This window comes from Barbatula barbatula, assembly GCF_947034865.1.
Source record: "Barbatula barbatula genome assembly, chromosome: 12".
NCBI lineage: Eukaryota > Metazoa > Chordata > Actinopteri > Cypriniformes > Nemacheilidae > Barbatula > Barbatula barbatula.
Genome location: NC_136775.1, coordinates 22,676,778 through 22,703,440, shown reverse-complemented (window position 1 = coordinate 22,703,440; position 26,663 = coordinate 22,676,778). Strand labels below are relative to the sequence as shown.

The following is a 26,663-nucleotide window of genomic DNA, read 5'->3' as shown; positions in this document are numbered from 1 at the left end:
CCTGAGTGTTTCAGTACCCGCGCCTGACCCTTGCTATTTATCCTTTGTCTGTCTCCCTTTAAAACATCCTCGTGGTCATTGTCCTGTGTTCGTTCGTTTTGCATGCATGTGTTTGTATCTTGTGCCTGTGATCTCGTCATATCTGAGATATTCCAAGAGCCTGTGTCGAAAGTGAGTTTTAGTTATTGGTTAGTCTGTTGTTGTTTAAATCCTTGTTAGTTTAGTCCTCCTCCTCCAGTTCTTGTATGTTCTTTTACCCCATTGTGGGCTTTTGTTTTGTTCATTAAATCCCTTGTTAACCACTTCATCCCTGTGTCTGCCTGCATTTGGGTTCTCCCCGGAGATCTCTCCCCGAGATCCTGACAGCAATAATGTATCAACTGATCTATAGAGTTCAAAAGGATAACCGTACTGTATATTAAGGGCTTCTTAATACACTTATGACAAGACAAACACAAGCACATAGTGAGAAAAAGAAACAGAAATAGTTGTGGAAAAGCACGACGATTGTTGAAGATAATGGATTGTGAAGAAATTGTCTCATTTAACAAGAAAACTTTTTTATTCGGCTGTAACATGAACATGTTTCATCAACTGTGTGAATTGTAATGTTCAGACTTCAGTCACACAAGGGTTTGCAACCAGTTATACTGACCAGTATTTCTGCAGTTTCCACTGACAGATGATCGGCTCAGGTACTCTGTCTTTACAGTCACATTTTTACAATACAATAAACAAGATCTTCTGTTACAAATACAGAACAAAACTGACAGAATTCTTCAGCCTCCCTAAAGATTGGCTAATATATATAATATAAGGTACAATGGGGGAAAAGCCTCCAACAGAAATGTTTTATTCAAAGTGAATGCTTTTCATTGTGCCATCCTTTAAATTGCAGATGTCCAACTGTGTTGCTGTTTCATTCTTTTATGTATTGGAAAGTGCATTTTATATGCATAGTGATAGTCTAGAAGTTCGAAGACCTCCATGTTACATGTCCCTATCAGCCCTGAAAAACATGAATCTCCTCTTCACTGAAGTCCAACTGTCTGACCAGTCTAGAAGAAAGATTGAGAGAAAAAAATCAATTGGGGCAATGAACATTATGTGAACTGAAGTAGTTTCTGTAGTGTGAGAAAAACTCACTGCACTGCCAGCTCTGCGAATCCAGCGGGGCCGCACACACACACTAAACACTTGGAGTTGTTCGGTCTTTCTAAAAAGTCCTTCAGCTTTTCAGTGTCTATCCGTCCTGTTCTGCTCTCCCATGAGTCGACAGGCTGTGAGAGAACATACTCTACCTCAAACCTGAAACACGCAAACACTGTAAGAGTTGCATTTGATCCAAAACAGAAAAAGAGATTTCATTCTGTGCCCTTATACTGTATGTGTGAACACTTTGGCTAAACATTTGGTATCGGGTCTCCCAGCCATCCAATGCCAACTTAACCTTTGAAAATACAAGAACCAATATCCTGCACAAATAACAGGGCAAAAGGGTTCAAAAATGCACGACATGGAAAAACTGAATGTTTTTACCTTTCCTCTTTAGTACAAAGTTCATCCAACTGAGAACGCCAAAGTATATCCCTCTCCTGACGGTTGAAGAACATTAGCTTGGTTCTTCAAGAGAAAAAGACAAAATATACAAAAAATAGACACGTTTGTGAAAGGCCATTCTTCTAATGAAGTCATCAAGACAATACTATAAAAATATGGAACAACATTAAGCATCTTAATCTAAACGTTAGTTAAAATAACCCCCCTTCACCGTCAGACCACACAACGGTTCTCTATGCATTCTGGGATGTATTTTAAGCCTTGTTTACCATGTGTGTGTTACAGACCTGATTAAAGTGAAGTCCTGAAGGGCCAGGCGTATGAGACGGGCCATGGGTGTGAAACCTGTGCCAGCCGCTAACAGGTACAAGTGAGTGACATCACGCAAGACACGCAGAGTGAAAGATCCCTCAGGACCACCTATTGATAGAGAGGCTCCTGAGACACACCAGAAAGAAAACATGGGTAAAAAAACAAACATATAGGAGGCCGATAACATCGATAACGTCATTTTTAAACCACTCTGTAACAAAACCTCATTTATCTTAACCAAGTAAATATTGGTGCATGTTTTATCACAAGGATTTACATCTTACACACGATACAATATATACATACATGAACTTGTTTGTTAATACATAATTGCATAAATATCTCTTATGTTGTGAAAATAAATATGTATATAAATAAAATTGAATTGAAAATGGATCAAAGAACCCAACTGTTACATGAGATGTGAGCAAGTGACATTTTTTTTCAGTATTGAATTGAGTATTGCCAATATTATAGATTAGACCACTGTAAACGAATATATCTGTGACAACATAAACTCTGCTTCAGGTTCATTTTGAAGACTTGTTTTGTATCAAGTATCTGGTATTTCACCACATACACCAGTCCTAATACGAGTAGTTACCAATGGGAAGGTTGGCGATGTGTGGCGTCAGCATCCCATCAGGATAGACCTTTATCATGAGATGTATATTTGAGCCCATTTCTGCGCTGGATTGTGTAGAAGACATAAGAGTCTGATCCACCGGTGTGTAGGGTTTCACCACATCTGTGTCTGTTCGCCAAACACACAAAAATCAGCCTGCTGAAAACTTCACTTATGATCGGTTTCATGGCTCTGTAACATAACCTGTTACCTTGAACGGATGTTTTGAGGTAGACATGCCTTCCCACAGGAACCTGCACGCACGACCCAGCGGGAAACTGCAAACGTAAGACCTGAGTGTTGTGTGTCACTTCTGTTTTAGAAACTAAAACACATTCCCTGTAGAAGAGCCCTGCATAAAATGGTTATTACAGTTTATTACAGAAACGACGGCGACTAATTATTGATGCGGTAACAATGTTCACCCTTGGTCTATGTCATTTAAACAAAGTTCAAATGCGTTAAACTCACCACGATCTTTACACTGAATAAATGAATCGTGGTGTTCTAGTGGTTCCCCGACTTGTGACCACTTGGTTTGAACCGATTTACGCAAACAGACTTGAACCTTTCCAACAGAGCGGGCTGTCTGGACTGAGAGCACAGGAACATTACAAAAATTACAAAAATAAACAGAAGAAAATATTAAATAGAATAGCACAGCACACAGCATAAATGAGCACACTCTTTCTAAACATCTAGCTATTTGGGCATAGGTGCGACACTGTTCTCGTAAATATGTGATGCCAGGGGGCCTTTGGAACGTAGTCATAATCCGTCCCTGTCTATCATATTAAATGATAAAAAAGTCCATTAGTCTCAAAAAAGTAAACACTACCCTTTCAGTAGATTACAGTCCGTCTATGAGACAATAATGACAAGTATCAGAATATTTTTGATTGATTTTCAAGACATCATTACACATAGATTTGAATTGAATCAAACTACTGATTCGAGCAGTATTAATGTAAACATGGTCAAATATAGTACTAACCATCAACGCTTTCTTGAACTTCGCTGGACAAGCCTAAATAAATCAAACATTTAATAGAAATGTGATAAAGGACACAAAACAATAATGATCTCTGTGTGACTAAAGAAACCTATTTAGACGTACGCCAGTGGAGCAGATATGATATTTTCCCCAAGAGCATCTCAACACGAAGTGTATCATTCTGTAGATCCACCACCGCACAGCCCGAGCTGGGAATCTGATGGGTCGGATAACAAGTTACTGTTTATTTATCCGTTTAACCGCAGACTACCATAAAACTATGCAGTTACCTTTCGTTTGGTGTAAACAACAATGTTGACAGTGGCGTCCGTCTGAAACCAATCATACCTAAAGATGAAGAACAAATGAGACCAGCTCCTCATTATTATATTCCTGTAAAGAGGTTACCGCATTTCACATTTCTATTAGCATACAATATTAGTGGTGTCAGTAAACCTACCGAGGACGGTGATCTTTTACTGGAAGAGGAACAGCAGAGGGTTCAAGTCTCATGGGGGGAGGAACAGACAGACCTTCAACATTACACAACAGTTAGTGGTGGAACGCAATAACATGACAACACATCCTCATGGTTAATAACCAATAGATTTTTTGATATGATGTACCGTTCAATTGAGTGCTTCCCGGCTTCTCTGTCTCAACTGTAAAAACACAAACACAAAGAACATATTTCAAAGCACAGTAAGTGGCAACTGGGCAAGTGTTACTTGATAGTAGACTTAAATGAACCATTTCTATTGAGTATAGAGGGGAAGACTAGACAGGACCTTGAGGAGCAGGGTTGAGTTTTGTTGTTGCCATTCTCCCAACGAGACACTCCTTCAGCATGGACTCGTAATTCACCCAACGGTGCACCTGACAAAACTCATGCAACGTCAAGGATCACATAAACTACTTATGATCAAGATATGTCCTTCGCGGCGTAAGCACCATTAGTGTTTTTTTCTAAAGGAGCACGTACCTGGTCAAAGAGGTCAGTGCTGTCAATCCCAGCAGCCCTCATTAACTCTGCTTCTCCACCAGGATGGAAATCCATGTAGGCGCTGACATTATAAACCATACCTGCAGAAAACACACGCACAAAGGTATAATGTCACTACAATTGACAAAGATGTCCACATCAATTGGTGCTTGTCTACTGTTACTGGAAGAAACTCAAGAACACTGATTGAGAAATTCATACGAAAACAACACAAAAGTTTACAGGAGCGCTAGGAAAACAAACAGGAACATCCTTTAAACAACTGCTATACAATTTACAGCGCTAACTTTAGAAAAGTGGTTCAATTTTTTACCAACCAGCACACAACATTTCATTATGTCACGGTACCCCAAAACGGAATAAATGAAATGGCATAGCGACTATGTATTCAAGACTATTCTGTGATGCGCTGCCAATATTTATGACTGTATTTACATGCACCAACACAGCCAAGAGTACATAAACAAATCAGTAGTGGATCACACCGAGGACAATCACAGTAATAATCACTCCAGTACCTCTAATGCACGTCCAGCAGTCATCTCTGGTGTTGTGCTTCTTCAGCTCCTCCTCTGTCACCTCGATCAGGTGACCTTTCAGTCCGGTCAAATCACGCCCACTTTTGGTCAGTCTTATCCAGTCCAGGAGACTGTGACCGGGTTTGAGTGCCACCTTTATAAAATAAATATAGTACCATTCACAGTCACTTTTTGCATTTAGTATTAATGTTTTTTTCCACATTGTAAAATAACAGTAAACTCACACAAACTAATGTAACTGTGGGAATTATGTCGTGACGGAAGAAAACTCAAAATAAATCAAACTGTTTATATTTAAGCATCTTCACTGTTTGCACAAATCTAATCTCGTAACCCTGAGATATAATATATAGGAATATATGGACTTCCCATCTGTTCTCTACATGATTTAGTCCATGTTTGGGTCATTTGGAATATTTCACCGGCTCAATTAAAAATATCGTTTTACAGAAGCAAGAACAACATCAGGACTTGAAGGACAAGAGCTTGTTAACATGTTGGTTCCAGATGCCAAAGGACACCTTCAGGGGTCTTGTGGAGTGTTTAGAGTGGGGGAAAGGCAGGTGGTCATCAGGTTATAATAAACCTTTGCTTCAGCATATTATTCACAGTAACAAGCACATGAACTGAAGTACGTTTATCGTGCTTATTTTATGTATACAATCACTAGTTACTGAAGCTGAAACACGAACTGTTACTGTGATGGCAAATGCAATGAATGATTCGTGTTGAATCAAACCTTGTTCCTGGACTGTCCGGTGGGTGCGACCCTTTGCTGGGATCCAGCCGCAGGGAAAGACTGAGGAGGGGGCACGTTCAGCATCTCGGATCCTTTTAAACAACCCCAGCTTCTGAGAAACCCTTCCCCAAACAAATGTCACTTATCAGAGGAAAAGCGCGACACCAGAGACACTCAGATCATCAAACGACACGAATCAGAGAGGAAGCGTCACGAGGAAGAAGACTCTTCTGTAAGTAAACACATTCAACACGACGGAACTTCCTCGTTTTGACAGCTTTGACATTTTGCGATCGTGACAACAGGATCCAGTTTAGATGCACGAATACATACAAGTGTAAAAATCAAAACGACACTATAGAATAAATGCACGATAAATAAAACTACTGCATATTTACATGCCCCGATGAAGACGCGATAATATGACGTCAGCATTGACGCTCGCGAGGTTTTCATAGTAAAAGAATGGGACTGGCGATGCAGAATAAATAAATTCATATTTATAACGTGTTATTATTTTGACTGCACACCACCACATTTCTTAACCTTTGAGTTTGGGTTATAACATACCGTGTATTATCGTATTTGGTCAACAATTATTTATTAAACATATGAATTACTCTCGTTATGTATGTTTGTTAACAATAATGTAAAGTACATGGACCATTTATCATAGAAAACTCACCAGACACAGCATTAGAGATGAAATAGAAAACAGGTAAAATTGTTCCTCTATTTTCAGCTTCATAATCGTCTTCCTCGGAAGTGTCAGCATCTCTCTTTATCATAGTACAAACTGTTTTGATCAGAGATCACACCTTACACACCAAACATTACAATCAAATGCATTGATTGAACAAAAACTAGAGATTAATATTGTGGATAATCTAATCCCACCAATAGGAACAAGTAAAGATTACAGCGACGTCGTGAAAACTCACAGTAAAAGTCTCGACGTTAATGAACTAATTATTAATTTGAAATCGCGTAGGCATAGCAAATATAAATATATATTTTGAACTTCTAGCAAATAAATGGGATTTTTTTGCTACTCGTAGAGGCAAACCATGCCTTCTGTAATAAACATATAACTATAAATGAAAATGTCAATTTATAAAATATTTGAGACTTTGTATTTTATTAAAATCATATTCAATTTATACAATTTGGGAATTTTTGCCAAATTTGGACCATTTTTGCACTATTGTTTAGTCTAAGTTATTGTCTGTTCATAGCCACCTGTACATTAATGTTCATAGTGTAAATTGTTCATAGTATATAGTCATCTGTATATATTGTTCATAGTACAAACCTACTGTCATATTTTCATAGAACATTCCTACTGTAAAATATTTTCATAGTCCATGCCCACTGTTTGGTATTTTCTCAATATTGTATTCTGTATTTATTCTAACTGTATATCCTGCACTTGCTAACTGCACTTCTGGATAGACCTAAACTACATTTCGTTACACGGTACTTGTATATGTTTAATGACAATAAAGTTGAATCTAAAAAAAGAAAAATACATTTCCCATAATTCTAAAATAACTATGAATGACATCTTTAGACAATGTCCATTTATAAAATATTTTAGACTTTATATTTAATTAAAAGTCATATTCACCTTATAAAATTTGGCAACCAAAAGCCTTTTTATATGAAAAATACATTTCCCATGATTCATTGCAATAAAAACAGGAAGAAAGCCACCATGAGGAAACACTGTGGCAAAATGAATCGCAGAGGGATGGAGGGATGATTTGCGGAGACACCGCTTCCCACCCACAGCAGATGGAAGAGATCCAGACGTCGGCTCTTGACGGAGACTGTAAGTGTTCGATGATCTGAATTTTGCTCGTATGATGGAGCGAGCGATGGAGCATCTGAACGTGCAGCTGAATCGACTGACGCGCTCGCTAAGGCGCGCGAGGACCGTGGAACTCCCCGAAGGTAAGACGTGACGTCACCGTACAATCTACGCGCAAATATTGCTTTTTCACGAGATCGCTGAAGTTGTCAAGGCGACCCTGATACTTTGCAATCTTGACTTCCGGGAAGAATCACTAGGCGTGTTCGACTTCGCGCGGAGTTGCGCAGACCGATCGCTATATGACGTCAAGTACACCGCGAAAGCCAATAGGCTTGTTTGAGATGAGCAAAATCTGCGCAGAACCGATCACCGGTGATCACAGCGAGCTGCATGCCGGTTAGAAAAGTGTCCGAGTTACGTCCGCCTTGCTCTGATGTCATGCTGACGTGTGCCAAAAAACTCTCGCGGCGGCTGTGCCGGATTGAGCAGTCGAGCGCAGTTGCTCTCCTCCGACTGCGCTGTTCAAAAGCATGATGGGAAACGACTGACTGACGACACAGCTTCAAGCTCATTGGCTGAGAATGTCGACTGATGCATTTTCTCTTCATTCTAAGAATTAGATTACGCATCTATTCATTTATATTTACATGCAAACTAAACAAAAACAAAACACACATAGTGAAGTTAAGAATTAGTACGTGCGTTTATTAAAAATTACTCTTCATTAGAATTCTTCCTTGTTGTAATTTTCTCTTTAATCTATTGTATGTTTGTGTGAATTAATAAATCAATCCATTAAAAATATACATGCACGCATACATATCTAAATGGACTGTTTAGTCATTATGCCTCATCTTTGTGTGGTTTCATCTGAGAAGTGTCTGGGTCTTAAAACAAGGGAAGAAATTCTGAAGAATGTTTGCTACAATACAGCTTTGACTTGCATGGGTGTGGAAAAATACTATGGACGTGAAATGGTGGCAGAAACCTGCTTGTTATTAAATATGATAAACATTTGTTATGACCTCTGTCTCTCAAAAGCAACTTGCTATTTACTTCATTTACCATTTGTTTATACAATCCTTGAAAATGTCTTACATGTGTAAGCTGTTTATTTGGACATTCAGCGATTATTATTGTAACCATCTTCATGTAAAAACAGTGGTATTTCGATTACATCCACTTCGTCTGCGATAAAAAACGCGATCGCGATCTCCTCCATTGTTCACGTTTGCAGGCGAGTAAACAGCGAGATTCACGAAGTGTCCGACTTCAAAGGTCTTTTTTGACTCCTCCCCTTACTGGAGCCGCCTACTCTCACCTACATTACAGGCGCATCTCAAACAAGCCTAATGATGTCTGCTTTCCTGAAGATCTCGCGATATTCTTATGTCATGCGTCGATCGGTGTGCGCAGCGCCGCACGATGTGGAACACGCCTGCTGTCTGCGGCTGCACGCACAAACGCGATGATCCAGCGGCTTACAAAAATGATCAAACAATGTGCTCCAGATGTCTTGTTCACATAAACATTGTTGTTGTTTGTTGTGTAGATAGTGAAACGGCTGTGTACACTCTCATGCCCATGGTGATGGCTGACCAGCACAGGTCAGTGGCAGGTTTAATAACATTAGAAGTTTGAATGTATTGTTATGTCTCCGGGGAGAAACAAAGAACAATTCATGTTTTATTGTTTGAGTGGAAGTACCGGTTTCTAGGGTGAGCAAATGCCAATGTACACGTGCCAGAACCTAAATGTCCTGGGCCATCCTCACCAAACCACACAAATATCATTGTGGCAGTAAAGATTTCAATTATATAGCGTTCAGTAACACACACGCGCACACACACACGCACGAAGGATAAGAGGTCAAGGGGTCAGCTGTGGCCTGGTGATTAGAGTGTAGTTGGGCTTGTGATCAGAAGGTTGCAGGTTCTAATCTCAGTGCCAGCAGGTCATGACTGAAGTGCCCTTGAGCAAGACACCTTACCCCTGATTGCTCTGCAGTAATGTGCCACTGCAAAAAACTACTTGTAAGACGCTTTGGATAAAAGTGTCTGCCAAATGAATAAATGTAAATGTAAGAAACACAATTGTGTTATGTGCAACACATTTTTGTGTTCAACACATTTTTGAATAGCCACACATTCTTTTTGTATTTTATTGCTTTTTCTGCTGAAAGATATTTATAATTAAGTTTGATTTAGTTTGAAATAACACATCTGCCGAAACCTTTGCCACCAGGTAAACAGATGACTTAATTTGTTTCGATATAAAAACATTATATTCACTTGTCACGTTGTGTACGCTACTTTTTTATTCGCATTACCGATGCAGGTAGTTTTCCACGTAAAACAAACGTTTCATTTTATATTTACATTTAGTCATTTAGCAAACGTTTTTATCCAAAGCAACTTCAAAGAATTCAGGGAGCAATAAGCGATATGTCACACAACATGAAATGTGATTGGTTACCGTCTAATGATGTATGACTAATACAAACTTATGCATCATGGCTTCTTTTGTTTAGAAAAACATGCTACGGGAGAGACAGTGTTTAAGAAAATCATGTCTGACATCTTGAAACCAAGCTTTCGTGAGAATCCACCGCTTAACAAGAGATAAATAACGTGAAACATCATTCAGTTGACTCCACTTCTGACTAATCTCCGTAGCAGCAGCTATTTAAACACTTTGAATGCAATAGCAGTCAGTGAATGTGAAGCTCAGCAACTCTTTCACACTCATGAACTCATACTTTGCTTTTATACTCCACAGGTCTGTTTCAGAATTGCTTTTAAACTCTAAGTTTGACGTCAACTATGCATTTGGGCGGGTTAAAAGAAGCCTTTTACACATTGCTGCCAAGTGAGTTGACCTGTTCTCTTGTTGCCTTCTGGTCAAATAAGAGAAACAACTTGATGATATGCTTGTTTTATCTCTAAAAATAGCAAATATGGGCTATGTGTCCTAAAGTGTTAGTGCTTGCTTAAGAAAGGAAAATATGATTCACCCAAAACAATCAAATAATAATCATAGCAAAACAATTGAAATCATGACAGAAAGAGGAATAGTGGGAGTCGAATTGGTTCAGATAAGGATTGTTCTCTTTGGGTATCTACTGGTAATGTGTTGGCTACTTTTGGTGGGAGGTTATCTGGTGGACATTTCTGCAATAAGACACATTAGATAAAGGAATGAACAGCCGATCATTAATGGGAACAGATGGAGGATTGGTCCTGAGGATGTTCATAGCAAAACCCAGTTATTGTTTCTAAAAGAGTTTTTGCTTGATTGTTTTAGTTGTGGGTCAGTGGAGTGTCTGATCCTGCTGTTAAAGCGTGGCGCCAATCCAAACTATCAGGACATCTCTGGCTGTACACCTCTGCATCTTGCTGCAAGAAACGGGTAAAAAATGACGGTTCTAGAAATGCAGTGTAATACTGACACCTGCTGGATCATTTGTCCTCTCCGGTCAGGTTTTAATGCATGCGTGTTGTGCAGTCTTTTATCTGAGGAATCATGTAATATGTGTTCTCATGATGTTTTCTGCTATTGTTTTATTGCTTTGACAGACAGAAGAAGTGTATGGGCAGATTATTAGAGTACAATGCTGATGTCAATATCTGTAATAATGAAGGCCTAACTGCTGTGAGTATGATAACACAAGTTTGTATTATTAGCAGAGCTGTTTTGGTTAACATTTATAATAATGTGTTATTGTGTTTATCATGGCTTATTAAATACAGTAATATTTCCCTCTAACAATGATCTAGTTTAAGGTCAACAAATGACAAAAATGACACTTTTCTTGACCACTCCTTTGTATAAAATGTTTGATTTGCTACTTTTAAAAGTGCTTTTTAAATGTTCATAAATGATGCTGTGTAACGCAAATGACAAGCATCCCACAGCTGCTGTCCGTAACCTCCCCATGAAATCCAAATGTTTTTTTTACTTTTAGTATGTATTTAAAGAATACGGCTTAAGAATATCTTAACTAGTGTGCTCCAAAACACACATTTAGCACACCAAAATCTTATTTGAATATTATGATTTTATTTTCTAATTTATTCTCCTGAAAACTTTATTTTGAGACAAAACAATGGCTCTGATATATTGAAAGGATATTATTTTACGGTTTAGACAGTCCTTACATTTATTTGAATCTAGGACTAGCCCTGTATGGGAAAACAACTATTGAAGTATTTTAAAGAATTTATGTGAATAAATACTGAAATGTTTTCATACGTCATCTCATTCCCCGTGTCATTAGATTCACTGGTTGGCAGTAAATGGCAGGACAGAACTGCTTCATGATCTGGTGCAGCATGTGTCCAATGTGGATGTGGAGGATGCCATGGGCCAGACAGCCTTACATGTAGCCTGCCAGAACGGACACAAGACCGTAAGAATGAACATTTCGCCGTGTTTAATACTGATTTATCAACTTCAACTTTTAATGGTGTCTTTTAAAGAGCTTTCTTGTTTAAAAAACATGTTAATATCTATTAAACAACACCATGCATTTATTTTGTTTGGCAAGAGCATGGTCATGTAATCTAGCCAGTCAGCGCTCTGTCCATATGTATAGCCGTCTCTCTCCTCGGTCCCACAACAGTTGTGTAACATCCCTCCTTTACCCCATCGACCTCATAAACAAATGATTCTAAAATCGACCTAATATCAAGAATAACTGCGTTCTAACATACATTTATATTCCGAATGGCCACATAAACAGTGAAACCAGATCACATTTGGGGGATTTGAGGCATGACATCTCATGTTTACGACATTGAAATTGAGAGCAAATCTCAGAAAAGGTTCATTCAGATGTGATTGCTTTGTTGTTTGATTTGAATCTGTATTGTATATGTAATATTTGTCACCGGGTGTTGTTGTGTTGACAGACGGTGCAGTGTCTTTTGGACAGTGGAGCAGACATCAACAGACCCAATGTCTCTGGAGCGACTCCACTCTATTTCGCCTGCAGGCGAGTGGCCCATCATAATTCATCCCAGAAGCAGTTGCATGTAGAAGATTGTGATTAATGTCCATTTCACTTGGGCTTGAGGCTTGACTTCTTTTCAGCTATTTGAGCCTGACCCCACATAAGAAACATAATTAGTTTAACGAAGGGTTTGTATGGATGTGGAACACAAGAATCTTGAGGCTTAATGAGAGTAAGCAAAGGGATTTCAGCTTTCTTTGCTGTCAGGAGAAGCTAATGCTGTTTGATGAGGGCGTTCATTCGGTTGTTGGTATTCTCAGCGAGGAGCTTCGGATGTGCTCGGATGAGCTCTGTTGCCGAGCAACAGCACTCCATCCATCTCTTGTTTTGATTACATTTTGCCATTGATAGGGGTCCTCTCGAGGCTGTTTAAATAACACAAACATACACCACGACAGATCACCGAATAGAGATTAAGCGTAAGGTGGATCGAGTTGAAGGAATAGTTCACACACCATTTCAAGGGTTTTCTTTATCAGACTCGCCCTCCTGTCATTCCATGCTTGTATGACTTGACTTGAACAACATTCAACGACTTCCGTTGCGTGGACACAAAGCCACTGAGACATTTCTCCAAATATCTTCTTTTGTGTTCCTCAGAACAAAGAGTTAAATACCAGTTTTGAATAACATGACAGTGAATCAATGATTTTGGGTCAACTGTCCCCTCGATGTTTTTTAAGGCCTGGAACAGGGAATGTAATAATCTTCATAATGCAAATAAAATATGTCCGTCTGTGGAATGCAACAGAAGAGGTTTAGCATATTTTCAAAAAACGGGTCTCCAGTACACTTGCATAATACAACCATAATTTAACTGCGATGTTTTAATAGTTATGGTAATACATACGGCCATCAATCTGGTTTAAAAAACCACCAAGGGCTTCCTAAAACTAGCTATTTTATTAATGGTTCGTTTGCAAATCCTGACTCCACCGATCCAAAAGTATCACATTGTAATTTAGTCGTGACCTGTGTGTGTTGTATTGCAGTCATGGTCAGAGAGACACAGCTCAGATACTGCTTCTCAGAGGAGCCAAATATCTGCCCGACAAGAATGGTGTTACACCACTTGACTTGTGTGTGCAGGTAAATGTAACAAACACACACATACTTGCACAGGTATTTGTTTTATTACTGATGAAAATATAACTCATTTCAGGGAGGTTATGGCGAAACGTGTGAAATTCTCATCCAGCACCACAGCAGACTCTTTCAGACACTGATACAGATGACCCAGAACGAGGATATCAAAGAGAACATGGTGCGGCACACGTCACTTTTATTTCTTTTAAGCACTTTTATGTGCTTAAATGTATGCAATCTAAATGTGTTGGTTGTATTATTTTAGCTAAGGCAAGTTCTAGAACATGTGTCGCAACAAAATGACTCCAACTACCAGAGGATCCTGACCAGCCTGGCTGAGGTGGCCACCACCAACGGACATAAACTGCTCAGGTCTCAGCCAACACGACATATAAAGTTTTGGGTTAAAAGTATTTTCCCTTTTTCAAATCTGTTTCTCTCTCTGTTTCGATTCAGTTTGTCCAGTAACTTTGAAGTCCAAACAAAGAGTTTCCTTCTGATTATCCGGATATTCTGTCATGTGTTCTGTCTCGGACCGTCCTCCCCCAACAACGGGAATGACATGGTCTACAACGGCAACAAGACACCTCGAAACCAGGTGTTCAAGGTTAGACGGCAGCACATTTAAACCATACAATAACTTGAGGGAGATTCTCTTTTATTCATATTATACGGAAGCCCTTAACCACAACGGAAAATGTTTTTGTTGAAACATTGAGTACATTTTACAAGATCATGTAAATGACATTTCATGCAGTGTGGAATGTTGCCGTGTTTGAATGTAAGCGGTCTGCCAAGTTGTAAAGCGAAAGTGAATGAATAACAAAGTTATAGGCTTGTAAAAAAGGGAGTCAACTCTGAATCACTCAAATGAGTCGTGCCTTTGTCCGATTTGCAAACCGCCACGGATTTACGTCAGTACATATAGTCCCCGCCTTCGTTTAGCTAGGACTGCCTGCAAAAACGTCCTTCTCCCTCAAACACTGTAGCTCGTGAGCCTCATTCGCGGTAGACCAATCACAGCAGACTAGACCATCTGACCAATCACATCAGTGTAGGCTCGCTGAATTGAGAGGATTAGAAGGACGATTTGAACAAAATATCTCTTACAACAAAATAATAGTGTTTTTACACCTTAATGTATGTAAATTTGTTGTTGGACGCTCCACGAACCAAGATAGGACCTAAGAAAACAAGAAATATTCGCTGTTGAAGAAAAAAAAGAATTGAATAATGAGAAATAGTTGAATGTTACAACAATTTTATTTCACATTGCGGTTCAGAGCTTCCCTTATACAAACAGTACTATTGTCAACCATCGTAGTGATTTACAGTCACAATCTAGTTGAAATATTCAATCGATGTGTTCAATACAGTTTTTTGAATTCATATTTATATCAGTATGCATGGAATTGCACTGCTTAGGGATCAATCAACAAGTTACAATATAAATATACATGAAATATTCAGTACTGTATGTTGCCTGACATATATCGACGTGTGAGGGACCATGTGGACTGGAATAACCCCTCCCAGATTCTCTGTTCATTTTCAATGACTATTCTGTGGAAGTGATGCCGCCGTTTTGTTTTTTTAGCCTCTGGAGCTGTTATGGCACTCTCTGGACGAGTGGCTGGTTCTCATCTCAACTGAGCTGGACATGGAATGCAACGACGTCAACGCGTCGTCCTCAGGAAATGACATCGCCTCGCTTCTTCTTAAAAAGCATGAAGCTGATAACTCGGTTTCAAGTGAAGCCCCCCCTTTATTGCTGGACGCCAAAGCTGTGATGAAAACGCCAGAGGGATACGCTGATGGCCAGGATGTCGTGTCTATGATAGCCAATCGCCTGAGCGCTGTGATTCAGGCCTTCTACATGTGCTGTTCCTGTCAGATGCCACACGGGTACGACGGACATTTCTGTCACACTCCGGTTGAGCACTGACTGAACTAGACGAAATTCTCTCACAATTTCTGATCTGTAACGTTTTAACAACTTTCTTGATATAAGAGCGCAGTATGTTCTTTTTCAAGACCATTTCTTAAAGCTTCATCCTTGAAGCTACGGTCAGAAATCTTTATTGTTATGACAACCATGTTTGTTGAAATAGGACTACATTTCAATATCTACACCTGTAGAGTATTCTGCCCCGATGAATAACAGTGTGTGCAGGTACACCGAGGTTAGCCAGAAAATAAATCTAGTCATTTACATATAGAAGTCTTCGATTCTTTTTCATTCTAAAGGTTAAAAAAAGAGGATGGAAAATGATGGAAAATGAAAAACTGACATCTACGCATGACTTAAAGATTTGTGACCTCATGTTCAACCACGCAAGCTGCCACTGATGTTCTCCGGTGATAATGTGATTCTATATAAATGGTCTAACTATCGAAAGTTAGCGAAAAAAGTGCACACTCATTGTGTTTTTCTTCTCTTTTCTAGCATGACCTCCCCTCGATTCATTGAGTTTCTCTGTAAACATGATGAAGTGCTCAAGTGTTTCGTCACAAGGTAGTACAAGAGTGTCTACTGACTAAAATAGATTTGCAATGTATGACAGACCCTTTAAGGGTGGCTCAAAAAGAAAAATGTTTTTCTTTCTTTACAAAACATTCATACACACGAACGATAGGTGTCTACTAAACCAATAAATAAAAACAAGTTTAATTATGATCTATACACGAGGCGTTTCCCAATGAGTGTCCTCAATCTCTCATCCGTTGTTTGCAGGAATCCTAAAATCATCTTCAACCACTTTCACTTTCTGCTGGAGTGTCCTGAGCTGATGTCTCGCTTCATGCACATAATCAAGGGAGAGGTAAGAGTCACTGTGGCCGAAAGAGTTATGGATCATAACATTGGGTCTGTTCCGAGGGCAGACTGGCCATCTGGCTAGCGGGCGTTCTCCCGGTGTGCCGCTATTTTGTTTGGGCCGGAACGGATGTTTTGGCTGCTCGGGCGGACGTATTGTAAATGCCAATGCAAAAGACCCCCCCCCCGTCAACAGAACTAACCATGCAACCCCTCCGTTAGACAGACCCGAGCATGCGCAACCCCCGGAGGTCCCAATTTTCATCCCACCCAGCCCTGGTCTGATCAGATATGAACTTCACTGGAGCCTCTGAATAAGTGAAATGACAAAATGAAATGAAAACAGCGTTTCATGTTGAATTGAACACAGCTTACACGGCTCTCAGCCATATCGTATGATATCTGATGAGTTTTCAGCATCTCAGGCACTTTGAGCTTCATTACCCCACAGAGCAGTTTGCTGGAGAAGGAAGCGTTTTGTTAATTACAGAAGTGAAGCTGCCGAATGTGTGATTTCATCCCCTGAGTTCTTTCTCTGTGTGCTTCCTGACTTCTGCTCAGTCTGATTCAATTATCCTCCGAGGCTTCTGCATTACAAAACAAAGCCATGCAGATATTATGCTAATGAATTTGGTCTGTATACGACATTGCTTTTCGTATTTATTTCACCATTTAAACGGTTTATCAGATTCGTCGTTTGAGCGCAGGCTTGGTTTCATGTGTTGCTTTTCACAATGCGTGTTAGAATGCAATTCATAATCTAATGTGAGCGCACATTTGTCTTGTTGTCACATACTGTAGACCACTAGAGCTGTTTTTAGTGTGAACTCGTTTTCGCTCTACACATAATTTAAGCTTGAAACCTAGCCTATCTATTTGCCATTTGTATTTGTTTGCCTTTTCCCAGCCGTTTAAAGACCGATGCGAGTGGTTCTACGAACATCTTCTGGCCGGACAGCCGGACTCGGATATGGTGCACCGGCCGGTTAATGAAAATGACATTCTTCTGGTTCACAGAGGTGGATGCATTTCCGCATTATCAAAAGTTCCTGTGCCTTTCCCTGGTTCCCGGTTTCATTTATATCTCTTCTCTTTTAGACTCGCTGTTTCACAGCAGCTGTGAGGTTGTGTCCAAGTCATCCAACGAGAAACTGAAACAAGGCATCGCCGTGCGGTTTCACGGCGAAGAGGGAATGGTTAGTATATGTCATCCTTATCACACGTGTTCCTATAGCAGGAGAGTAAACATGATCATGAGATGCCATGGGTTACAGTCTGACAGTGACAACAGCAACATGAATCAAATGTGTTTAAGGAATGGATCCCATAAAAATCTCTGATTATCTACGCATGTTCACGCCAGCCCCGATGTACTGTATGATGTCGTCCATCCATCACAAAAGAAATCCCAAGGACTCCTTGATAAACGTTTTCTGAGGAGAAACCATAAGTGTGTTTGTGAACCAACCCAAGAACCAATGATTTGACCTGATTTTAGTGCAAATTTTAGTTCAAAATATGAATCATTACACTTCGCCCACTAGACATTTACACACTTGTGTTTGAATGACTTTATTTAATGATGTGCATGCTTTTCGGAGCCTCGCCATGTTGAACGGCAGCATAAGAGAGACCAGAAGCGGCAGGTATATTCATTTCAGATTGATGCCACGAATAACTTTTATTCATTCTGTCCTTTTCTCAGGGTCAGGGGGTGGTCAGAGAGTGGTTTGATATTCTGTCTAATGAGATCATCAACCCGGACTACGCACTATTTACACAATCTGCGGATGGTAAATAATATCTTGTGTTAAACCCAGTTTAGTGAAAGTGGCTAATGCCCCGTGAGGTTTGAAGTTTAGATGCACTGAAAGATACGATTTCCTTCTCTTTTTACTTTTCTGTTGTGTTTATGTATGTGTTTATTTCTTCTTCAGGTACCACCTTTCAACCCAACAGTAATTCCTCAGTCAACCCAGATCATCTGAACTATTTCCGATTTGCTGGTCAAATCCTGGGTCTTGCCCTCTACCATCGCCAGCTGGTGAACATCTACTTCACCCGCTCCTTTTACAAACACATACTGGGTAACTCGCCTTACTTGCGTAATCTTTGAAATCGTCTTGAAACAACTACGCGCGTATAACACAGTACACATCGTGCAGTGAATTCGCACCTTTATAAGAAAAAATCAAGCATGCTTGCAGACATGGTGGTGGAACGTGGACCGCGTGTTAAAGGTGTGATTTTCCGTGTGATCCGCACAGGCATCCCAGTGAGCTACCAGGACGTGTCCTCCATTGACCCAGAGTATGCTAAAAACCTCCAGTGGATCCTGGACAATGACATCAGCGATCTTGGACTCGAGCTCAGTTTTTCTGTAGAGACGGACGTGTTTGGAACCATGGAGGAAGTCCCTCTCAAACCGGGAGGCACAGCTATTCAGGTCACCCAAGACAACAAAGTGAGTTTGTACACCAAATCTGTCTGGTGTAAATATTCAGGGGTACATTTGTGGTTCTTAATACACTTTTCTGTTTCATTAAACTGATAGTTCACCCAAAAATCATCATTTACTCAGCCTCGTGTAAATGACGTTGTTCTGATATTTGGAAGAGTGTTAGCGATTTTCAATTCTGTGACATCATTGACTGCCTTAGTAGGAAACATTTAAAGGGATTGATTCGCTGGAACTACATGTTTTTCTTTGTCTTTGGTGTGTTATAAGTTGCCCATGCATGTATTAGACACATCAAATTGCAAAAATGTAAGTGTCGGAACAAAATACGTATTTTATCTAGAAGTGAATGCTCACCCAAACCTGCCTGAAACGCCTTGTGTAACCACACCCCGGTGAATCTACGTCAGTTCGTAACACGATTTTACTAAGACCGCCCGAATCTAAACGCAAGTAAATCTCATTGTACCGGCGCAGCCGTGTCGCTGAGACGATGTGTGTTTCGTGGTGAAAAGAACCCCTCTTTGTTTCCCCTGCCAAAAGACGATACAACACATTTCTTTGTGTGATCTGCAAATGCAGACACGCGCAACGTGGAAAAAGGACAAAATAAGTCCTAATAATCAGTCATTTAGAAGCAACAAATAATGGGGTTTATTGTCTTTGAGTCGCGATGAGACATGGCATAACACTGGTTCATCAAGAAGGGCCGAAGCACTTGCGGTATTTATTACGTTACTATTCCCTGCTGTAATGTAAGGTGGTTTCTATCTCACACAAACTCTGTATGATGTGTAAGGTTGTTAGATTATAGTCCATTACTCTTAACACATGTTTTTTTTTAATCGGCTTGATCTTCATTTTCCAGATCAGATTCAGGCTTGAATTGATAAGGAAGGATCGATGCCATTTTATTACCTGTCAGTAGTTCTGGAAACTGATGTTCCATTTCTGCGCAGTATTTCGACCAATCACTGCGCACTAGTGAACTGGCCAATCATAGCACACCTCGCTTTTCAGAGCGATGAGCTTTGTAAAATATCTGCGCGTTTCAGAGAGGCGGAGCAAAGAGGAGATACAAACATGCTCGATATGTGGAAAATACAATGTTTTTAAACCTGAAATCGTGTTTACACATTAAATTACATATAAAGCAAACAACAATAATATTTGTTTTAGCCGCGTCAAATGACCCCTTTAATGATAGTCAAAGGAGCCACAGAACTGTTTGTTTTCATAAATTCTTCAAAATATCTCACTTTGTGTTCAACAGATCAAAAAAGATATAATACTTTTTTCCCACTATGGTAGTGGATGATGTCACAGAACTGACTGCTAACATTCTTACAAATATCTTTCTTGTGTGTTTAACAGTAATTAAATAGTAATAACAGAGTTTTCATTTTTGAGTGAACTAGCCCTTTAATACTTTCGTTCAGTGAATACGTTTCATCCTATAGTATACAAATGATAAAGGCAGATATATGGTTCAGAGGCTGTGGAAAGTGGAAACACTTTATGAGGTATATGGATGTGAAGCATTCTACAGAATAACCACATATCAATGTAGCCTGAATGAAAGAGCAAGCTTTGCATACCCTTTGGTCATGGCTGATCCCAGCTCCTAAAGTATCTTGTGTTTGTGTGTCTGTCAGGCAGAGTATGTGCAGCTGGTGACCGAGCTGAGGATGACCCGAGCCATTCAGCCGCAGATCAATGCTTTCCTGCAGGGCTTCCACACTTTCATCCCTCCCTCGCTCATCCAGCTCTTTGATGAATATGAGCTGGTCAGTAGATCTCAGCGTGACGCTCCTGCTTCTGTCTTTTTATATTCTCCTGTTGCATTTTTCATGCTTTTTTCTCTTCTCTTCCACCCGTGTGCTCAGTTAGGCCCGAGTCGTGCTGTTGTTCTCTATAACAAAGTTTTTCAACTCCAGCCCTCCCGCAATGTTTTCAATGCTCCCAAATGAACACATCAACAAACCGATGAGTTGAATCAGGCGTAGAATAACCTTGCTCTATAACAATTGATAATAACTGTTAGAATCACACTATATAGGTTTGAAAAATAGTAGACTGTATGACCTTTGACATCTTAACCTCTCAATTCTTTGTCAATGAATTCATGAGGTTCAGGTATTGAAGGTCTATATGACGAGCTGAGGTATGCGTGAACTAGTCGGTCAGAATCAGTTCATGGTGCGAGCTCATACGTTCCTGACCTCCTGTGATGTTTACACCGTCATCCGTGTCCTACAAGCTGATTCACGCAGTGCACCGTGTGACATTTAACAGCATGGTGGAAAGACGAGTAAAATGATATTTTCTTCACTTTTGTAGAATGGTGTTTTGACTGCATTGGTCTCTGACAAACACCATCTGTTGAGGTGAATGCTGCGGCTGTTATAGTTTCATTTGCTGTCAGATTTTACGTGGAATCCTGTTTTTGTTATCGGCACATAGAAGCGTTCTTTCTAACCAGGTATTGACTTGTTAGGTCATTACTGTTATGTGTGTGTATGACAGCACGGTTGCACATAGCTAGGCTCCGGTTAAACCGGCTATAGGCTCTTCTGGCACATATTATGGGTCAGGACACTATACATTAAGCCATCTCTGCCTATATAAGAATCCTCTAAGATAGCTCTTAATTTAGCTTAAAACTTTTATGTAGGAGTGTTGGCTTAAAAGCGATTCATTACAGCAAAAGACAAAAACGGTTTTAGCTGTATCTTAGTGAGGAGGCGGGGCTGAACCAGTTTTTCAAAGACTGTGATTGGTTGGATGGCCAAGAAGGAAAAAAATAGAGCGCTTTTAAGTATAGAGTCGTTAGTTTGAAATTGCACATGCATCTTTTCCTGTTTTACTCTCGCTTGCACACACACACACACACACACACATTCTTTATTTTTTATTGACCATGCTGTTAATGTCAATGTATTTGATAGAAAAAGTGACACAATAAGTATCTGTTAGTGCTGTTATTGTTTGTGTGATCACTATGGAAGTTTGTGACGGAACTAAATCATCTCTGCTGCATTGCTCCAGTTGCTCAATATGTTATTGCAGTTATTGCTTCTATTTCTGGCGCTATGGCTTGTCTGCGCTGTCTTGGATTAACATTCCAGTTTATTGTATGCCGCTTTTACAATTTGCTTTGCATGAAAGCAGCTATACATGAAAACAAAAAGCAAGGAAAACACAGTTGAACACACACAAAAGACTCAATAGTTCAGATGATTTATTAAAAATAAAAAATCTGAAATGGAAATTGTCATGCATTGCAACTCATTTCTTCTCACTGTTCGTAATCGTCTATTTTCTCTGCTGCTAAAGAACTCTAAAGAATGTTTGACCTTTAGAGCTCCTTTAAGGGATAAGATGCTTTAAGAATGACTTTTTTCTTTACTAGGATCTTTTCTGTAATTTAAGGGGAAATGCCCACATCAGAATCTTCTTCAACTCTCTTTGCACTAGATTTTTCATGAACACGGGCCCAGGTCATTAGTGTGACCAAGTTGTAAACATGTTTTGCAATGTTGATTTTTTTGCAGCTCTTTAATGTTCATAAGATGTAAGATATTTTGCATGTGCAAAAAGTAGTCTTTGCACTTCCAAACTAGTTTACCAATACTAACTATCAGAACTGTTCATTAACAAACTAAAAATGTCAAAAGTGAATTTCTGCATCGATCGTGTCACACAATACACACACATGAATCACAGTCATATGATATTGTGTTTGTTTCTTGTCCATGTGAGTGTATGCATTCAATATAGCAGCAAACAATTCTATACATTTTTACAGACTTTACTTAAAGCCTTTTGTATAATGCATTATAAACGGTTCTTTAAGGGCATGATGCATTATAATTGTTCATAATGTGTGTTGTAATACAATTTATGTTGTTTTAAGGAATTATAATCAAATAGATGCAAAGTGTGACAACGAATCGATAATTGTAACTACAGTTAATACATTCGGAGACAGTACAATGCGTTATAAGGTGCATTACCAGGCATAATTAATACATTGAAGTTACTTTTATAATGCATTATACATTTACCCAACATTCTACAGGTTTGGGCAAACATGGGCTTGAATAAAAGATCAGAGAATTGAACTTTTGGCGAAATATATTCCTTTTCAAGTGGATGTTTTTTAAGGATTGTGTGAGTAACCCGGAGCACAGTATTGCATTATGGCAATGTTATTTGTGTTTGTGTCTGGGTAGGAGCTGCTGTTGTCGGGCATGCCTGAAATTGATGTAATGGACTGGAAGAGGAACACGGAGTACACTAGTGGATATGACATGCAGGAGCCAGTTATACAGGTATTCCTTTAGCACAAGCTCATGCACACATGATGCTGCTACACACACCAGCGATAGTGAGCGATAGAAGCAAAAAAAAGACATTTATACATTACAGTACGGACATTTCTATGTAAACGTGATTTCGAGAAAAGTACATTACAGAAAAGTATCATGGCACAGTAATCCGAATGCTTATTCCACAATATGCTGCATAGCAAAAATGTGGCATCACTTTGTTTTACAGTCCTGTTTCCCATGTACTTACTGCATACTGACCCATATTAAGCACACGTTTCATTCATTTCCAGTATGTAATGTAAACAACCTAGTGCTTTTCTTTGAATCCATATTTAAACAGTTTGCGTAGTACACTGAAATTGCACATAAGTGCAAACAATAATGCTGTGAAATCAGTCAGTTTATGGTGTATATCGGTTCTTTTTATATATTTCGGCACTTATTTAGTTCCTTGAGTCTAACCTGTTTGTGTTGCAGTGGTTCTGGGAAGTTGTTGAAAATCTGACACAAGAAGAAAGAATCCTTCTATTACAGTTTGTTACTGGAAGGTATGTACAGTTATTTTCTCAAGTCATTTGTATTTATGCATTTTCAATATTTCAATATTTTTCCACTGATTTTTAAAATGTTAGATATTTACATATCTATGAAATCCAAACAGTATATAGTATAGATGATAACTTCTAGTTCTAACGTATTTTTCCTACAAAGTATCAGTGAGTATGAAGAGGTTGCTTACCCTTTGTCTTAAAACATGTTAAATGGCTAACCAATGGGTATTAAATGAATGTTATATTAAAAGATTTACATTTCTTCTTTCTATCGTGTGGAAAGGGTCAGATATTTTATCTGAGGTTTATTTTGTACATAAGAAAATGTGCCTCTGATTTTGTCCTCCATTCTGTCAGTTCAAGAGTTCCTCATGGAGGATTTGCTTTTCTAATGGGCGGCAGTGGTCTACAGAAGTTTACTGTTGCTGCTGTGCCATACACATCCAACCTATTGCCTACCTCCAGTACATGGTAAAACCATCACACATAATACAGTGTTATTCAGATAGGAGCACTAGAGGGCAATGTGGCTCTTTTCATGTTTCTCAGTAATGAGACACAAACACAGAGCTGCTTTGTTATGTGATGAAGCATCGACTCACAAAGACTAACAAACAGAACATGCATTTAATGAAAAACTGCTCTTATGGCGTAGCGTCGCTCACCTGTCTGTCTGTGTCTGTTTTCCTAGCATCAACATGCTGAAACTTCCAGAATACCCCTGCAAGGACGTCCTGCGTGATCGCCTGCTGGTCGCACTGCATTGTGGGAGTTACGGCTACACTATGGCATGACGCTGTTTGCAGGGCGTCTGCTCAAAGGACACACAACGCACACATTAGACCGTTCAGGGATTCTTCAACACGCCTCATTTAATAGACTTTCATCACGTTTAGATTTTCCCTATGGGACAGAGACACGTCAGTTAATAAACTTGAAACATAATAATTCTTCAAGCACTGTATCTGTTGTGAATGGGTGAATTGAATACATTTCATGTCAGGGTCACGTTTCATTTCAACTATCAAAGGAAAATATATTTCACACAAAGAAAGTGTAGGACCATTAAGTCATTATTTTGATGGAATCCAGACATTTGTCTTTAACGTAGTACACGATGCTATTTCAAAAATTAGAATTTGGGATGAAAATATGATAAAGTGTGATATTTTCCTTTCTTTTGATATTGCTATGAAATATAACCCAGACATGTTTTACACACATTTTGTGAGATTCACTCATATAACTAGCCAATGACTAAAACCGGATGGTCTGTGTTATATGTAATAGTTATTTTACAGATCATTTTACGTGTATTCCAGGTGATATTATTATTTTTTTGATGCTGTTCAGCTCACAACGTGGTTGAATTGTGTGTGTGTGTGTGTGTGTGTGTGTGTGGATGCATGCAAGCCAGTGACACATTTACAGCTTTCATCACAGCTGATAAAAAGCCAACATATTATTGCATATCAGCGTGTTCCTGAGAAATTCTGTTTATTTGGTGCAGCATTGTATTGGTCTGATGTGTGACATTTAATTCGTGGTCTAATAGGGTCTGTTGTATTTGTGCCATTATATTTTGATGTACTTAAATGTGTTTAGTTATATACTGTAGGGGGTTGTCGCATAGTCCGTGAATGCTTCGTTTATTATAGCGTATGATTTGTTTCATGTGCCGTAATGTTCTTTTTTTAAATGTATCAAATCATGTTTTGGTTGTGCCAATAATTTTGAGAAAGACATCATTCTCATTAAAGAGGAAACTATTTGGTCTTTCTACAGATTACTTTTGAAAAAGGGAAATGTTATCATTTAGGAATGATCTTTAGCACTGTTGTAGGTGATCTCTGTGATACTATGAAACTGTACATATATATCGGTCTATTTATTCTGATTTATCATGATTTGAAATTCTGATTTGTTTTTGTAACAAGTGTGTATACTTTATAATCTTTTGGATATTTTCCGGAGGGCATCGCAAAGATTAAAGTCTGCATTTTATAATACAGAGAGCTGTTTGGTGTTATGATCTGTTTGTGTGCTTTACACTATTTCTAGCAGGTTTGTTGGTTTGAACCGCAGTGTTACAGGGTCACAGTCCAAATGCTACAAAGCCAACCATTCGAAAAAATAACAAGCACGTCCCTGTAACAATATTTACACTGCATACAGACACAACCTTGGCTTTGATTTCATTGTGCTGGAGCTCAGCGTATTAATACCAGCTGACGCTTGAACTCGACCAGGCACCTTGCACAAAGTGCCACGCATCGATTTCTTCCCTGTGTTACCATAGTGTGCACGAGGCCCGCGGCTGTTGGCAAAAGCGCTGTTTTGATATCACCTGCTCGTAATGGCACTGCTATTGTAATTGCAAGCTGCTCTCCATGGCAACGCAGCATCCAGAGCAAGAGCGACTCAGCGTGGGGGCTTGCCTGAAGCTGGGACAGATGCGAACTAAACATATGTCACCATGACAGCCAAGCAAAAACACGGAGAATGAGAGAGACGCAGAGAAACTAGATGAAATAGAGTATATGTGTGAGTGGTAGCTTGTGTAACCCAATGGACAGATGGAGCAGATACAGATTGCACTTTTCATGCCATTTTGCTTTTCTTCAGTTTTGCTTTGTCCACACGCTGTTGTGTGATATGTATGACTTTAACTCTTGGGTCCCATTCCACTGCAATCTGTTCCAGTTCAGCTGAAGTTCTAGCCCATGAAATTGAATAGATGGGGAAGGTTGTGCCTTATTCATCCATCCAGCTCTTTCCATGTCAAACTTCTAATACGTGTGTATAGTGATCAACCCGCAGAGT

At 39.4% G+C, this 26,663-nt stretch overlaps 2 protein-coding genes across 3 annotated transcripts; one reads left to right on the top strand and one right to left on the bottom strand.

The window, feature by feature from the left end:
- Positions 1-528: 528 nt before the first annotated feature.
- On the bottom strand, positions 529-6,695 carry cyb5r4 (cytochrome b5 reductase 4). Of its 2 annotated transcripts, none has more exons than XM_079469842.1 (17): positions 6,458-6,695; positions 5,773-5,894; positions 5,013-5,166; positions 4,474-4,574; positions 4,280-4,367; positions 4,118-4,153; positions 3,952-4,024; positions 3,782-3,839; positions 3,615-3,708; positions 3,492-3,524; positions 2,969-3,091; positions 2,709-2,849; positions 2,477-2,626; positions 1,848-1,998; positions 1,540-1,623; positions 1,147-1,308; positions 529-1,058 (listed from the first exon to the last, which is right to left on the bottom strand). In XM_079469842.1, the coding sequence occupies exons 1-17, from the start codon at positions 6,558-6,560 to the stop codon at positions 1,004-1,006; spliced, it is 1,728 nt and encodes a 575-aa protein (XP_079325968.1). In that variant the 5' UTR covers positions 6,561-6,695; the 3' UTR covers positions 529-1,003. The 2 variants fall into 2 exon arrangements, with proteins under 2 accessions (XP_079325968.1, XP_079325969.1); XM_079469843.1 differs by having other exon boundaries at positions 540-1,058; positions 3,952-3,970; positions 6,458-6,670.
- Positions 6,696-7,457: 762 nt separating this feature from the next.
- hace1 (HECT domain and ankyrin repeat containing E3 ubiquitin protein ligase 1) lies at positions 7,458-25,851 on the top strand. The gene is made up of 24 exons (XM_079469841.1): positions 7,458-7,725; positions 9,138-9,192; positions 10,364-10,453; positions 10,889-10,993; positions 11,161-11,236; positions 11,862-11,993; positions 12,496-12,578; positions 13,589-13,685; positions 13,759-13,860; positions 13,948-14,054; positions 14,139-14,289; positions 15,280-15,587; positions 16,129-16,197; positions 16,417-16,504; positions 17,405-17,516; positions 17,596-17,693; positions 18,203-18,290; positions 18,435-18,584; positions 18,765-18,961; positions 20,611-20,742; positions 23,191-23,289; positions 23,767-23,837; positions 24,198-24,311; positions 24,532-25,851. The coding sequence occupies exons 1-24, from the start codon at positions 7,635-7,637 to the stop codon at positions 24,632-24,634; spliced, it is 2,718 nt and encodes a 905-aa protein (XP_079325967.1). The 5' UTR covers positions 7,458-7,634; the 3' UTR covers positions 24,635-25,851.
- Positions 25,852-26,663: the final 812 nt, after the last annotated feature.